Source organism: Falco peregrinus, chromosome W (genome assembly GCF_023634155.1).
Source record: "Falco peregrinus isolate bFalPer1 chromosome W, bFalPer1.pri, whole genome shotgun sequence".
Taxonomy (NCBI): Eukaryota; Metazoa; Chordata; class Aves; order Falconiformes; family Falconidae; genus Falco; species Falco peregrinus.
This window is the reverse complement of record NC_073743.1, coordinates 21,583,222-21,597,496: the sequence shown is the minus strand read 5'-3', so window position 1 is coordinate 21,597,496 and position 14,275 is coordinate 21,583,222. Positions and strand designations below refer to the sequence as shown.

Below are 14,275 nucleotides of genomic sequence, written 5' to 3'. Positions count from 1 at the left end.
TTCATACCAATTTTCCAAAAGAAATGATTGGGCCTGACTCTTTCACCCAAGTTATGGTTTCAGACAGTGAGTAATGCTGCCTGGGAACGCAGCAGACTGGCTTTTCAGAGAAATGTCCCCGTCTTGTTTGCAGCAGCAGCAGCGCTGCTCTCCAAGCATCCCAGTTCTCCTGCCCAGCTACCTCCCTCTGACCATATGCGTCTTTAGCCAAGACCAAACAAAACCAGCCAGACCCCATTGCTCCGCACTTCTCCTGGAAAAGCCGGTGCCTACATATTCCTAAAAATACAAAAGCATTTTTTTTAGATGCATGATAGCAGCACTTCAATTTCTCATTGTTGCTGCTTTTTTGGTCTAAATCTAACTTCACCTACATCTGGTATTTAAGCGAGGAGCACATATTTATGGAATAAACTGCCTCTGAAGTGATGCCCTGGGTGCATGTTGCATCAGTTTAACATATGCAAAGCAAACAAAGCTACAAAAATTAAACTCTTTTCTCTTGATTGAGAGCAGATATGCAGAAACAGTTGTAAGTCACAGATCTGGCTTTATTAAAAGCCAGATTTCTTCATTAAAAGCAGTATTGTTTAAACACTGGAGGAAAAAATAGCTTTGTACAGACTAAAATCTTAGATTATATGTATCCCAAGTGTATTTAACATATTACCTGAGGCCAAGCTAAATTACAGTCTAGAATTTCCTTTTGTGAATTCTCAGCAACTGCCACAGAGAGCAAAACAATGTCTGGTTCATGCTAATTTTATTGGGGAAAGGGAGACGAGATGGATTTAGCCAAGCTGCTGAAAAAGCATCTTTTTACCTCTCAGAGCCTTTTGCCTGACCATTCACTTTGCTTTTTTTTTTGAATCTCCAAATGGCCCAGGCTCATTTGTGGATTTTAATGATATTTCACCCACAATGGAGTCACTTATAGTCACATTTAATTTAACGAGGAGCAGAGCCTGTCACAAAGCTGCCCTGATAAAAAAATGAAAAAAAACCCCTCTTATTTTCCTTTCTCAGGTGCTTAATTTCCACAACTGATGTTACATTTTAATAACCTGAAGCAACAGAAACGATAGGCAAGTATTTAGCTGAGGGCAGCGCATGCGGACAAGTCGGAAGGGGAGAACTGCTCGGCCGAGGGTGGCTGGGGAGGGAGAGCTGAGCATCACATATTTTCTTGCAGGGGGGGAAGCAGGAGACAGCTGGGACATTTTAATTTCCATATGAGTTGGCAGACCTCAGTTGTGGAAGGCTCTGGGCAGCGGACAGCACTCAAGCTTTGACATAAAACTGTGACCTTAGCTGGAGACGAAGCGTGCCGAGGGCTGCGGGGCCATCCCCGGCATGGGATGGAGAGCGGCCGAAAGCCCTTGGCTCAGCTCAGCCCTGGCTCGACACGCCGCCTGGGAACATCCCCCAGCATCACACCAGGCTCGGGAACGGCCCCGCTGAATAAAGCCATGCTCTCAATATCGCTGAAGGCTAATTATTTTATAATCACCTAACCGACTATCACAACAGCACCAAGCGCGGGGGCATCGCCAGCACCCAGACCGGGGAATGCGGTAATTATCAAATAATTGGCCACCAGAAGAAGCTCCTTCCTTCCCCTAGCAGTTGCCTCACACTCCAGCATCAAAGTTTTTCTTTTTCTTTCTTTCTTTCTTTCTTTTTTTTCTTTCTTTCTTTCTTTCCCCACTTGCCTTGTGAAAAAAAGGAGGAATCCTGTCTGAATCCTGTCAAATACAACTCTAAATGTTTGCATTTTCCATATGATGTCTAATCCTATTTGGAATGCTTCTGAACATTTGGCCTTGATTACATCTTGGAGCAATGAATTTCACAGGTCATTGTGTGTGGAAGAAAAAGTATTTCTTTTTGTCAGGTTCACTGAATGTCCCCTTGTTCTTTAATTATAAGGCAGGATGAATAGGAGAGCGGGATTTACCTTCTCTATGCTGTCCATTATTCTGTGTACTTCTATTATGCCTCCTCTTATTCACCTCCTTTCTAAACAAAATCACCACAATCTGTTCAACCTCCCTTCACATGAAAACCCTTCCCTGCTTGCAATCATTGCTGCTGTTTGTCCCCAAACTCCTCCTAATTCCACTACACTTTTCTCAGATAGGAAACCCCAAACAGAGGAGAGCTCAGGGGAAGGTATGCACGCACATTATGTGTGTGTCAATACACCCTCGTGGCACCCACGGCCACTCCATCACTTTTGGTGCCCTTCCTCACCTGCCTTTTCAATTCAATGGGCTTTTTTTCCTTATTTCCAGCGATTCTTGTGCACTGAGGAGAAATTTTCACGTGTCTCTAGCAGAGGCACATGCTCTCCTCCCTACATGTATATGGTATATTGAAATTCTCTCTCCTAACCTGCCCTGTCTTGCCCTTCGCATGTGGGGCGAGCAGGGGATCAAGCCTCGTCCTCTGCAGCACCGTGCAGCAGCGAGCCGCCCACGGGTCTGTCACAGCCCTATTTCCCTATATTCCCCCCCCCCCCCCCGCCTTAATTAATCTAACTAGCTTGAACCATCTGAAAATACTGCCAGATAACTCCTTGTTCCCTTTCTCCATTCCACGTGTGAGTAAGCAACTCTATTTCTGGAATAAGATTCGGAAAGAGAACAGCAAAGGCTTTTGAATCCCACTGAAGATGACACTGACCCCGCTCAGCCCCCCACGTGTGCAGCGGCACCGCCTGCGTCCCTGGGCTGCTTTGCAGCTCCTGCGGCACCGCTGCTCCTTCATCAACTTCTGCCGAGGCACTTGGAGGTTTCTGTAGACTCACGTGCATTGCGTTAGGTGCTTTGCCTTCTTATTTTTGTGACATATTAAACTAGGAAAAAGATTGAAGAGACAGGCTTTTCCTTTGCAAGAGAGAAAGCAACTGCAAAATATTTCCTTCGCATCATGGAATGGTCACGTCATCCCGGGGGAAACATGCAGCTCTTAATCCTGACCTACCTTCTCCCCCAGCTTTAAGCACGTGTTTAAAATGAGGACAGGATGAGCTCCTGGTCCTTACACCTTCTCCAGCCCTGCACGCCAAAGCCCAGCCTTACACCCCAAACTGCACCCAGCTTCCCAAGCAAGCGGTGGGTCCCCAGCGAAACGCAACACTACTGACAACTTTCTGAAAGCAAAAAAAGGAAAGCATTTTCTTTTTGGAAACAGGGACCTGGGGAGGGGCAGTGAATTTATGTTCACCTGCCCTGGAAGCAAAAGAATAAATGACCCCAAGGATTTCGACCCCCCTCATGCCCCGCCATGCATGTGCACACCCACCCAGTCTGCACCGCTGTGCAAACACCTGTGAGAAGGGTAAACTGGGGCGGTGCAGCCACACAAACCACCCTTGGAAAGGCACAGGGCAGCCCAACCTCATCCTGCTGGTGTATGCCTGCCCCACAGCTGTGGGGCTGCTCCCACCGCATGCTCCTGCCCCACTGCCATGAGGCTGCTGCCCCTCACCCCCCCGCCCCACAGCGCCCATCAGTGACTTCTCAACACGCCCATGCCCTCAGCCAACACCGGCCATGTTAGCGAGGATGGCTGACGAGGTGGGACGCTGAGCCCAGCAGCTCGGTGCCAGGGACAGCAGCTGTACCAGCCGGGCTGAGGGCACTGTGGGGACAAACACCCCCGGGGGCACTCGTTGCCATCACCCACTGCAATGAGGCAAGGCAGCACTGTGCCCTCCACCAACACGTGCTGGTGTACCACACCTCTGAGAAGCTGCCGACCCTTGCACCCACCCACCCACCCTTCACCCTCCCCAAGCCCTGGCTATCAGGGAGTTCCAGTGCCACCGGTGAGTCCCGTGGCTTACCATGAGTGAGTGCCGGTTGGCGGAGAGCAGCCCGGTGCCATAGCTGGAGCCCAGACCGGCCATGGCTCCATTGTGCGACGGCCCTATCAAGCTGTGCATGTCGGCATGGCCCCCTGGCATGGCGGTGGCGGGCCCCACCGCGTGGTTGCGCAGCACGTGGATGGCATCATCCAGTCTCTCCAGGCGGTCCTCGATCCGGCTTTGCTGTTTTTGTGCGAGAAACAAAGCGGGAAGAGCATCAGCAGACGCGCAGGGCTGCCCAGCGCCAGGCACGAGGCGCTGCTGCCAGTGTGCATGGGGCACGCGGGGGAACGGTCACTGATACAGCCAGTCCTTCCTTCTCAACCCCTTGGTGTTTGTTGGGGTTTTTTTTTTGTTGGTTTTGGCTTTTTTTTTTGCCTTTTTTTTTTTTTCCCCTGAAAGAAGTGGGTTTGTTTCCCTAGGGCAATGTTTAGAGTAGCATTGTGGGGAAGGAGAGAGCATGGTTAACACGAGTACAGCTTTGATTTTCATGGGCAAAACAGGTTCAATGATTCCTCATGAACATAATCATTACAGTACATATGTTGCCCTCTATGTCTTTGAAAAGTTTTAGTGATACTTGAAAAAAAAATAAAAAAAGAAGTAGAAGTAAAGAAAACAAATATACCTCTAATTGTAATCAATCTCTGACCAGGATTTTCCTCCCCCCATCTAATCCCAGGATCACACACAAAGACAGAAAGAGAAACTACCAGGTCCTACAGTCCCTTGCTGCTAGTTGGATTTCTTCCCTACAGGTACGCATCCTGCAACCACTTTTCTCACTGGCAAAAGCAGCAATAAACACTTCTCCCTACCTGTGCAGCTTATGGCCGGTGAGCAATGCAGCAAGGACTAGCAGCTGGGGCAGTCCCAGGGGGCCAGGGGTGCAGCGCTGCTCCAAACTGCCCCCCCCCCCCCTCCAGCTGCAATACCATTGGGGTCTCTACATCCATGCACCCCCCACTTCTCCGACCATCCCGAGAGCCAGCCCACCCACAGCCTTGGGGAGAGCCATTGAGAACCCCCACCGCTGCTCCCCCAGCTCCTGCCTCCCAACACCCGGCTCCTGCTAAGCCAAAACCCAGCCCTCGAGGCGTGCTGCTGGCAGGGCAAGGATGAGGAGAAGCAATGGGCTGCAGGGAATGCAAACTCGAGGCTTCAGCCTGCCTGTTGCACTGGCTGCTCCACGAAAAGAGGGACCCATGCTGTCCGCAGACACCCCCCCCCTCCCACCCCTGTTCTGCTTCCCCCAAGCTCCACCACCATCCTCAGCTGTCTCCAGCACAAGCCACATGCAGACCTGGGCACCTGGAGTCTTTGCTCATTAATAAAATACCAAAGGGGGAAGCTCAACAGGACAGTCCCTGAGCACTGGGGAACCCCAGCTGTAAAAATAATTAGGCATAGCTTATGGATCTCTTCATCAAATCTCTTAACCAACCCATTGCTCTCCAAAAACCAAAATAACTCAAAAACCTGCAGAAGACAGACAGCCTAGAAAATATCACAGTCCATCATGAGAAGGATTTCTGTATCGGGGCAGAAAAAATAGTCCCTACTAATTCCCAACTCTGGCAATCTTCTAATGAAGTCAACGGGTTTGATGCATTGCCCCATACTAGGGGGGTTCAATGCTGTGCTCTCAGGAATTATCCCATCACTTTTATTTTAAGAAAACTTTTAGGCTCTAGCGCTGTTTATTTGACACCCAACAATATGTCAGGCATTTCACACGGGTCAGTGAAACCCCCTACATTCCCACCGGAGACCAGCAGCCAACCAAGAAGAGCGAGGCAGAGGACATGGGGCTCTACAGTTCTTCTCTGTCCTAACGTGCTTTTGGCCAGCTCCAACTCGGACTTCATCCTTCCATTAGGAAAAGGAACAAATCCTACTGACATCCCCGTAACCCTCCCTGCCATGCAATTTAGGACCAGCTTGGCTTGGCAAGCTGAGCCAGCTGGCTTTTCTCAGGGAGAGGACTCCAGCCATCCCTGCTGCATCGGCCGCGCTCCCTCCCTCCCTCGCTCCATGGGACTGACAGATGCTCTGTCCTGTGTGACAGCCACCACGGATTCCTACTCCTGTCTTCTCGATCTGCCTGCTCCCCCTCCCCTCTTTCTGTGGTCCTCATTCCCCTTTTCGGTAGATTTCAACACCAAGTCCCCTGTCAAACAGGAGACCCTGGCCAGCAGCATCTCAAACCACATCATGTATCTCGAGCACAGGGCACCCAGGATACGAATTTAGAGGTGATAAAATCAAGTCCGAGGGCATAGCGGTCACTAACAAAATTAAAACCTGTGTGAGAAGAATGGATGAGAAATGGAAAGAACAGCAAGTAAAATACTGAGGCAGAGGAGGTCACTAATCAAAACATACCAAAGAGTGTAAGGGACCTTCATAATTGGGAGATGATGACGCTTGACCTCCATTTCTAGACCAAACAGCTGTGCCTGCTAATAGTAAAATTGGAATTACCATTAGAACTATGCAAACAAAACTTTCTTTCAAACTTTTTGGACAGTTTTGTAGACATGTAAATGCCGTATTCCAGATAGACTATAGAGAACTTCCAAAATACACATGGATGAAAAAAAAAAAGGTATTTTGTAGCAAAGTATGTAGATGCAGGCCACAAAGTTCCCCCAGGTTGCTCCTCTGCGTAGAGGGCTGCATTCATTCAGCAGCTGGAGCTGCGAGAGGCTCCGGGAGAAGGAAACGTCTCGGTGGTGGAAGGAGAAGCTCCGCAGCCGCAGGGGGCTGCAGGGAGGCTGGACCCCTACGCCAGCCCAGCCCGTTCTCCGAGCCTGGCTTCGAGATACACTCAGTGCCACTGATGACGTCATCCCACCCTCAAATTTACAAAATCTTAAAAAAAAAGCAGTCAGTAAAAGCACTGCACACAACATTCATGTAGACGCTGATAAGGTTGGCGCTCTCTTCGGGCAGATTATTTGGTTTGGCCCGGTAAGACCGCCAAAGGGCTGACCGAACGCTGCCTGCTTTGTATCTGCTGCTCTAAATCTGTTCCTGCTGCTGTGGGAAGAAAAGGGCTCCTGGGCTCCAGCAGCGTTTTCTAAGGAAAAATTTGCCCTCGTGAAAGAGGCAAAGCAAACGTGGGGGAAAAAAAGTTTTTTTCAAGTGTTTTCCCAAAAGCTTTTATATATATATAGCAAAATACTTGGACAATTTATAATGCTCTTTGGAAGGGGTGATCTTCTGAATGATCTCATAAAACGGGGTTAAGAATTTAAGATGGAAATATTAGAATTTTAATCTTAACATCTACATTGAGTGGCATTTGCTTGGATGGAGACAGGCCAGGGTGGAACTCATGGCAATTTTTTTTTTAGGTTCTCACAGTTAAGATTTTTTTCTCGTAAGTGTCAAAATTATGTCAGTTCTAATTAAAACTTAAATCTTCCCTTTTCTGGTCCCCATGGAGCTTTTAGCTGAAGTTTTGCTGCAGCACTGAATGGAGCAATGAACAGCAATCTTTACTTTGGAAATAATTTTTAACTAGCCCTTGATGTTCATGAGGGAAAGCGTTTTGCATGCTAAACACTTTCAGCTCTTATTGAAATGCACTTATACTCCTTATTTTTATTTATTTTGACACTCAGTTCTCCCTATTTACCCAGTAGAGCCTGCAGAAAGCAACGCAGCCCCACCTAGCACGGGATCTTCCTCCTTGCCTCGACCCCTTCCATCGGGAAGGAGGAACATGGTGCTGGGGGTGCTACACCTCAGGGGCGATTCCAGGCTAAGTAAGGGCAAAACGTCATTTTCTGAGGTGTGAGACCCCTCCCCAAGCTATGACAGGCCAAGGTGGTCCCTCCATCCCCTGCTAGGGGCGGCTGCACAGGGATAGTTGTTGGCTGGATGCCACCCCACCGGGAGGTGCTCCTTCACGGCAGGCAAGTGGGATGGAGGGGGACGTGGTGCCCCCCTGGCCCTCATCCTGCCCTGGTAGGACTCACACCAGCTTCTCCCCAGCCCTCCTTCCCAAGGCTCTCATGGCTGCAGAGCTACTACGAGGTTTTGGAGCCTGGGGCACCGCCATAAGGGACCAGGAGCCCAGGAGCATCCTCCATCTCTGTCCTGCTCCTTGTGCCCCACAGAGAAGAAACATGGCCACCTCGGCTGCCCTTCAGGTTTCCCGGCGAGGTTAACAGGATTCAGGGCTCGTGCAGAAAGAGGAGCGTGGTGTCTTTGCTCACTTGTGACCTCGTCTCAAAGAGGGGGTGGGAAGCCTGGAGGCCCCCCCAAGGCGCTGTGTGGGAGGAGAAGCCCAACCCCCTAGCTGAAACCTTTCAGGGCTTAAGAAATCTGCATGTATTCAGGTAAACGTTTAAAGCACCTGATGCTCATGAGAACTACCCTGGGCCTCTGGATCTTTTCAGTTTAAGCTTTTAATAGTAAAGTGGGTTTAGTTAAAATATGCAATTATTGTCAACAAAGTGTAAAATGAATCAGCCGGATCTGCAGGGGCTCAGTTTGTCCCCAGGCACATTTTATAGATCAAACAGGCATTTGCTTCAGCCCTGGGAGGGGATGGGGGGAACGTACAAGATGTCCCTGGTGTGGCCACCCTGCCACGTGGCCACGGCACGGGGACATGCTCTGTGCAGGGCAGAAAGCATCTGCTGCAAGACCCCGAGGGCGTAAGGATGCATAAACCCACTGCTTTTCTGTAAATGCATCCGCCTGAGAGCTGCAACGACCTTCTCTCTGTGCTGGCAATACAGCGTGTGGGCCACCTCTCTGCTCCTCTCTGGGGGGCCACCAGGCACCTGCGCATGCTTGCCCAGCAATACGGGAACCGCCTGGTGCTGCCGGCTGGATGCGCATCTCACACCCAGTACCGTAGGAGCTCATTTAGGCATCTCCTACCAAAAAATAGGTTGAAATGTTCAGTAAAATAGAATTGTAACAACAATACCTGAGAGAGAAGGGGGAGAACCAACAGGAGTTGAAGGATTTGATGAAAAGCTGTTGTTGGTGTGATCTGGAGAATAGATCTTTAAAAGATGATACAGAATTAATCTAAAGCCATCACAAACTGATGCAGAAAGAAATATGGAATTCTTATGCATTCAGTTCATTTAAATGAAAGCAGGACAGGTTAAAAAGCCTCTTATTAAAATATTAATATTTTTATAAAGACAAAACTGTATTAGATGCAGGAAGCTAGACAACAGACCCCTTTTGATGGGAACAGATACTAGCCAATTAAACGATGGTTGCTGATTGGCACACGAATCTGCTATGGTAGATATACACATTTTCGTTGCATAGACTACTTTACGAATGACTGTCATTCAACAAGGCCTTAAAGCACGCCTGAAAATTGCTTTTTCAATATGCTGAAATCTCTTAATGGCCAAAAGAAAGCAAAGGGAGTGGAGCATGTTAAACCCTGGCACAGCGGGTAATCCGCAGCAGCCAACTCCAACTACTCGTCCACTGCTCTGGCGAGAAAGCCCCCACATGCCCCGTGCCTGGGCGAGGGTGCCACTGCCTGCGGCATCCCCGCTCAGCACCCATGCCATTTGTCAGGGCACCACTTGGAAGTGGATTCTGTACTGTATCGGTTCTTTCAGGCAAACTAGAGTCTGACTTTTCGTCTTTTTCAATGAAGCATTGAAGAATATGCAAAAAAAAATTAACTCTCATGAGAACTCAATGGAACCCACTCTGCCCAGAAAATAACTATAGTGGTCCTTATTAAAAGCCAGCCTGTGCCAACTGGTACCACAGCGATAGCTGGGGCACAGCACCGTTGCCTCCCACTTTGATGCTGGAAAAGTGCCGTACCCCAGCTAGCCGGGTAAGAGGTGGTAACTGCTGACTTTAACAGCAACCATGGGAACTGAATAGGTGGAAAGTGTCATGAAAAATAGAAATTGGAGAGACAAATTCAAAAGGAATCCTGTCGGTGGATGGCTCGGTAATGCAGAAGTCATCCTGCCGCTAGGTTCTGCTCAGACCTCCCTCGCCCTAGGAGGTCCAGTGTGTGCCAGACTGACAGACACAGAGCCTCGGCACCCAGGCAGTGTGACCAGGCTTCCCCTCTTGCCATTTCTCTTCTACCCTACAATTAAGTCTCCAACTTTTGAAACGCCATTTGGCACTGATTGTTCAATATCTCAGTTGGCAGTAACTCCACATGGGTGACCTCTGAGACCAGATCTCTCCCGTTTGCTGTTCATCTTCGTAAACTCCAGGCGTCCAATTCTGATTAAAGTTCACACTTTCAAAATGGTAAATGTGTATTCCAAAGTAAATATTTCCTTACAGAGGCAAGTGCTTTCCCCAGCGCATCACCAGTCTGCGAGCTGCCTGCTGCCCCACTTCCTCTGTTTGCTGAAAAACAAAAGACTCGATGTAAAAACAGACAGTAAGACACCATTGATTTCTATTCCTGGTCCACTTACTCTTCATTTAATTGCATTTTAATGCTAATTACATTAAAATTACTCTTTAATTACTATTAGTTTGTTTGCTAAGGTAGATACCAAACACATTCACACTCCATTTTTGCAGGTAAAATATAAACTTGCCATGCTGTTTTTTTAAAAAAATACATGGCATATTTGATAGTACTTGGCCATGTGGGTTTTACAGGCTTCTACCAGTAGAAGATACTCAAAGGTATGGAAAACATGCGAGCGTGCAGCGAGTCAAGGTTGGGGTTGGGAAGGGCTCCCCTCCCCTGCCCCCCGCTCCCAGCAGCCCTAGCTCCCCTCGCAAGGCAAGGACAAAGCTCCATCAATAAGCAGCTACCCAGTATTTTGTTGTCTCCTCATTCGCTCTGTGACCCTGGTCCTCTGTATATTTCTCAAAGTGTGTTTTATGGACATTAAGTTCCATAGGGACTTTTCCCAAGTGTTCCTGCAGACTTCACTTGAACATCCCGTGAGCGTTTCATGAACTGATTTTTCACCATCTCTCAGGTGATGGGATTGCACCTTTTACATAAGGAATTTAGGGCAAGAAAAATCATGGTGTAGCAGGCCACCAGTTTCTCATGCTCAGGTGACAGGTTGGAAACTTCTCCACTACAGGAGAAATGAAAGAAAACTACGGATGGAGCACCCCACCAGTTTCAGCATCTATATGGGCCATTTAGAAATGGAAAGTGCAGCTCTGCCTGGCTGCTGCCCACGACCAACGCTTCTGCTTTCACCTCCCAGGACTCTAAGCCAGGCGGCCAGAAAATGAGAAACAAGCCATCGGTAACCATCCCCGAAAGCCTGGATTAACATCTGGGAGGGCTGAGGCAGGAGAGGATCCCGTATGCAGCAGGGTGTGAAGGGCTTCAGCCCCCCCGTCTCCCCCTCAAGCCCCTCGGCACCACGAGGCTGTGGATCCTGTGCCCAGAGGACTTCAGGAGCAAACCAAGCCCTGCTTCGAGCCAGGGGCATCCCCCAGGAAAAGGACTCCGGGACCAAATTGCTCACAGTTGTACCACAAAGTGCAAGCGCAAGCACTTTTTTTTGGTCATTAAAAAGTAATATTAAAAAGCCTCCTCCAAGTTTCACCCCAGCATTACTCAGTTAAATACGCAAGGCATGGGAAGGAGCAGGGTTGGATCCATTTTACAGCTCTCCGATTGTAACTGTTGGTGGAACTACAGATGCTAATAACCAAATGCAGCTGGCCCAGCACTCAAAGCAGATGAGCCAATCTGCCTGCGGACGTTGCAGCTCCACGGCAGCAGCTGGGAAAGCTGTGGTCCAGGGGATGCCCTGCCGTCCCCCTCCAGAGCAACCTTGCTGCTCCACCTCCTCTGATCTTCCCACCCTGAACGCATTTCTCTCATCCACTGCCTCATCCCTAGCCTCCACCCCTTGCCCCTTCCAGCCCAGCTGTCCTTGCTCAGCAGGTACCCTGTCTGTGCTGTCAGAGGTATGGGGTACTGACTCCCCCACTCAAGCCCTGCATTTTCATAGCAGCTTCTGCAAGGTCTAGTTCAGAAACCTTAAGGAATGGCACGGAACAGCATTTTCCTTGTATTTCTCAAATACAATGTGCCTGTTATCCAATTTAAGAAATGCAGCATCTTTACGTTGAACTGGACTGCGTAACTCGGATGGTTCAGCATCCTCCTCTGGAAAGGCCTCGGGGTCTATGTGCATGCCAGATGCTGCTAGACAAATGAGTGCCATGCGGTCTGCGAGCACGTCTTTGCCGACTTCTTTTTCTCCCCTTTTTTTTTAGTTAAACTTTTACTTTTCTTACTGCATATTTGAAAATGTGATCATCTGCCAATGGCAGCTTATTTGCGATCTCAGCTCAGTTTGAAATTAGGCATCAAGATGTATAAAGAAAGACACAGAAAGAAACGTGAAGACAGATAGAACAGGCAGTGTCAGATAGAGATACAACTGATCAGGGTAATTTAATGTTGCAAATCACAATCTAACAGTTTGCGACTTGAATAATACCAGGCAGATGTCCAGAAATTCAGTTACTTCACTTTAAAGTGAACTGTGAATCTAAATGTAAATCATGCATTGTTTTCTCCTTTTTCTAAGTGACTCTAACTGCATTATTCTAAAATTAAGCCCTGCTTTTGTCTGTCTGAAGGCCGGGTTCTCCTGATGAGATGAGCTGCCCTGGTCCTGCGGCAGGAGCGAATGCAGGAACCACAGTCTTGCTCCACGTGCTCTCCGAAACCTGACAGTGCCGAGCCGGGCCACGGCTTACATCAGTTACCGCTAAGAACAAAGGAATTCTTCAGATATACCCAATATTAAACTTCTCCTGAAAGACTTTGAAGACAAATTACTGCGGTAGGCCTGGAAAACATACAGGGAGAGCCACAGGGATGGGCAGCAGGGTGCAAAGTTCCCTTCGGCAGAGAAGAAGGAGCTTCACTGGGAAGGGGATGCTTGGAAAGCAATATGGTAGAGGTTTGTAACACGGGGAAGGCGAGCTCACATCGTTACTCGTTGCTCTCCCCATTTAAAGACTGAAACAAAATAAAGCTGGTTTTTTTCAGTAGCATCCAGTCAGATGGGGAAACTCGTTGCTTTAAGGCAGGGGTCCTCAAACTTTTTAACCAGGGGGCCGGCACGTGGATGAAGTGGCAGGAGGTCATCTGTGGCTGCTTGGTTTCCTCCCCCAACCCTTGGCAGGGGGTTCTGTAAATACCGGGGGCCGGACTGAGGACCCTGGGGGGGCCGTATCCAGCCCACGGGCCCTAGTTTGAGGACCCCTGCCTTAAGGTATGCAAAGGCCAACCATATAAACAGATTTTTAAAGGAACTGGACAAATTCATACAGAAGAACATCCTCCACTGGTGGCTACTGAACATGAACCCCAGATGCAAGCCCAGGTGGGACGGCTCTGAGCTGTAGGCTGCAAGAGCCCAAGGAACGGTCGGAGGAGTGGGGAGCACACCCCGGGCACTTTGGGTTCTTGGGGCAGTGGACAAAGGGGGCAAAGGAAGGGAACCACGGCTCCTTCTGCGTGGAAGACCAAGATAAACATAAGTAGACAGAGATCTTTGGAAAGTGTTCATGTCACAGGAATAGCTGGGATTACTTACACACAGCTGGGTTTTTTAATGTCTTGTTTTTCTTTCTTACATCACTAACCATGTGGACTTGCTGTAGCTGTCAGTTTGGTAATGTAAGGGACATGATGGAAATCTGGAGATGACTAGAGAAAACCCTTTATTTGAAGGAAGAACAAAGAAACAGTGCCTTAAGAAGAAACACAGCAAGGAGTGCCTGCTGCAAGAGCGCAAAGACTTCGTGAGCGAGAGGGGAACACTAACGTTACCCCGGGAGCGGGCACTGCAGAAGTAAGAACCAGATCTCATAGGAAAAGACAAGCCAGGGTATCTCTATAGAGAAAGGTAATGTACAGTGCTGCTTTCCATAGGAAATGGCTATGGAATATAATCAACTGTTTCTATTAATATCGCACAGTTGCTGGTCCATCACTTTTATTTAAATATGGCCGCTGATGCCCCAAAGGCTGGGCAGGGCCAGGCTTAGCTGACAGCTTCGGTCTGCACTACAGCTGCCCGGTTTAAACCATTGGGGTATTTACCCGAGCTCAGACAAGCACTGCTGGTGTCTGGAACAGCACCCCGAATGGAAGAAAATGTATATGAAAAGCAAGAAAGTGTGTTTGGACTAGGCTGGGGCATGCATCATGAAGACGGATGCAGACACTCACAGCACGTCTGTGTAGACCCCGCTCCTCGCGCACGAGCAGCCGCCGGGGAAGAGTCGTGGGAAGAAGGATTGCAGCCCAGCCCAGCTGGCATCAGATTTGTCACCATGCACCGAAGAGTAATCTGATGAAAACTGTGGATGGTGCTTCCCCAGCAGCTCTATCCATCTTCCCGGCAGAGGCATTCGCAAGGTAACCTGCGAAGG

The 14,275-nt window shown here is 48.9% G+C and overlaps 1 protein-coding gene across 1 annotated transcript in view; it reads right to left on the bottom strand.

Moving 5' to 3' along the window:
• Nucleotides 1–14,275, bottom strand: part of LOC101918710 (transcription factor 4) — a gene marked incomplete at its 5' end in the record, with an annotated part of 56,414 nt that overhangs the window by 18,052 nt on the left and 24,087 nt on the right. Inside the window, 4 exons of the mRNA XM_055792618.1 lie at nucleotides 3,851–4,054; nucleotides 6,257–6,330; nucleotides 8,820–8,898; nucleotides 10,176–10,243. Of these exons, the coding sequence (XP_055648593.1) occupies nucleotides 3,851–4,054; nucleotides 6,257–6,330; nucleotides 8,820–8,898; nucleotides 10,176–10,243 (425 nt within the window). The remainder of the gene's footprint in view (nucleotides 1–3,850; nucleotides 4,055–6,256; nucleotides 6,331–8,819; nucleotides 8,899–10,175; nucleotides 10,244–14,275) is intronic.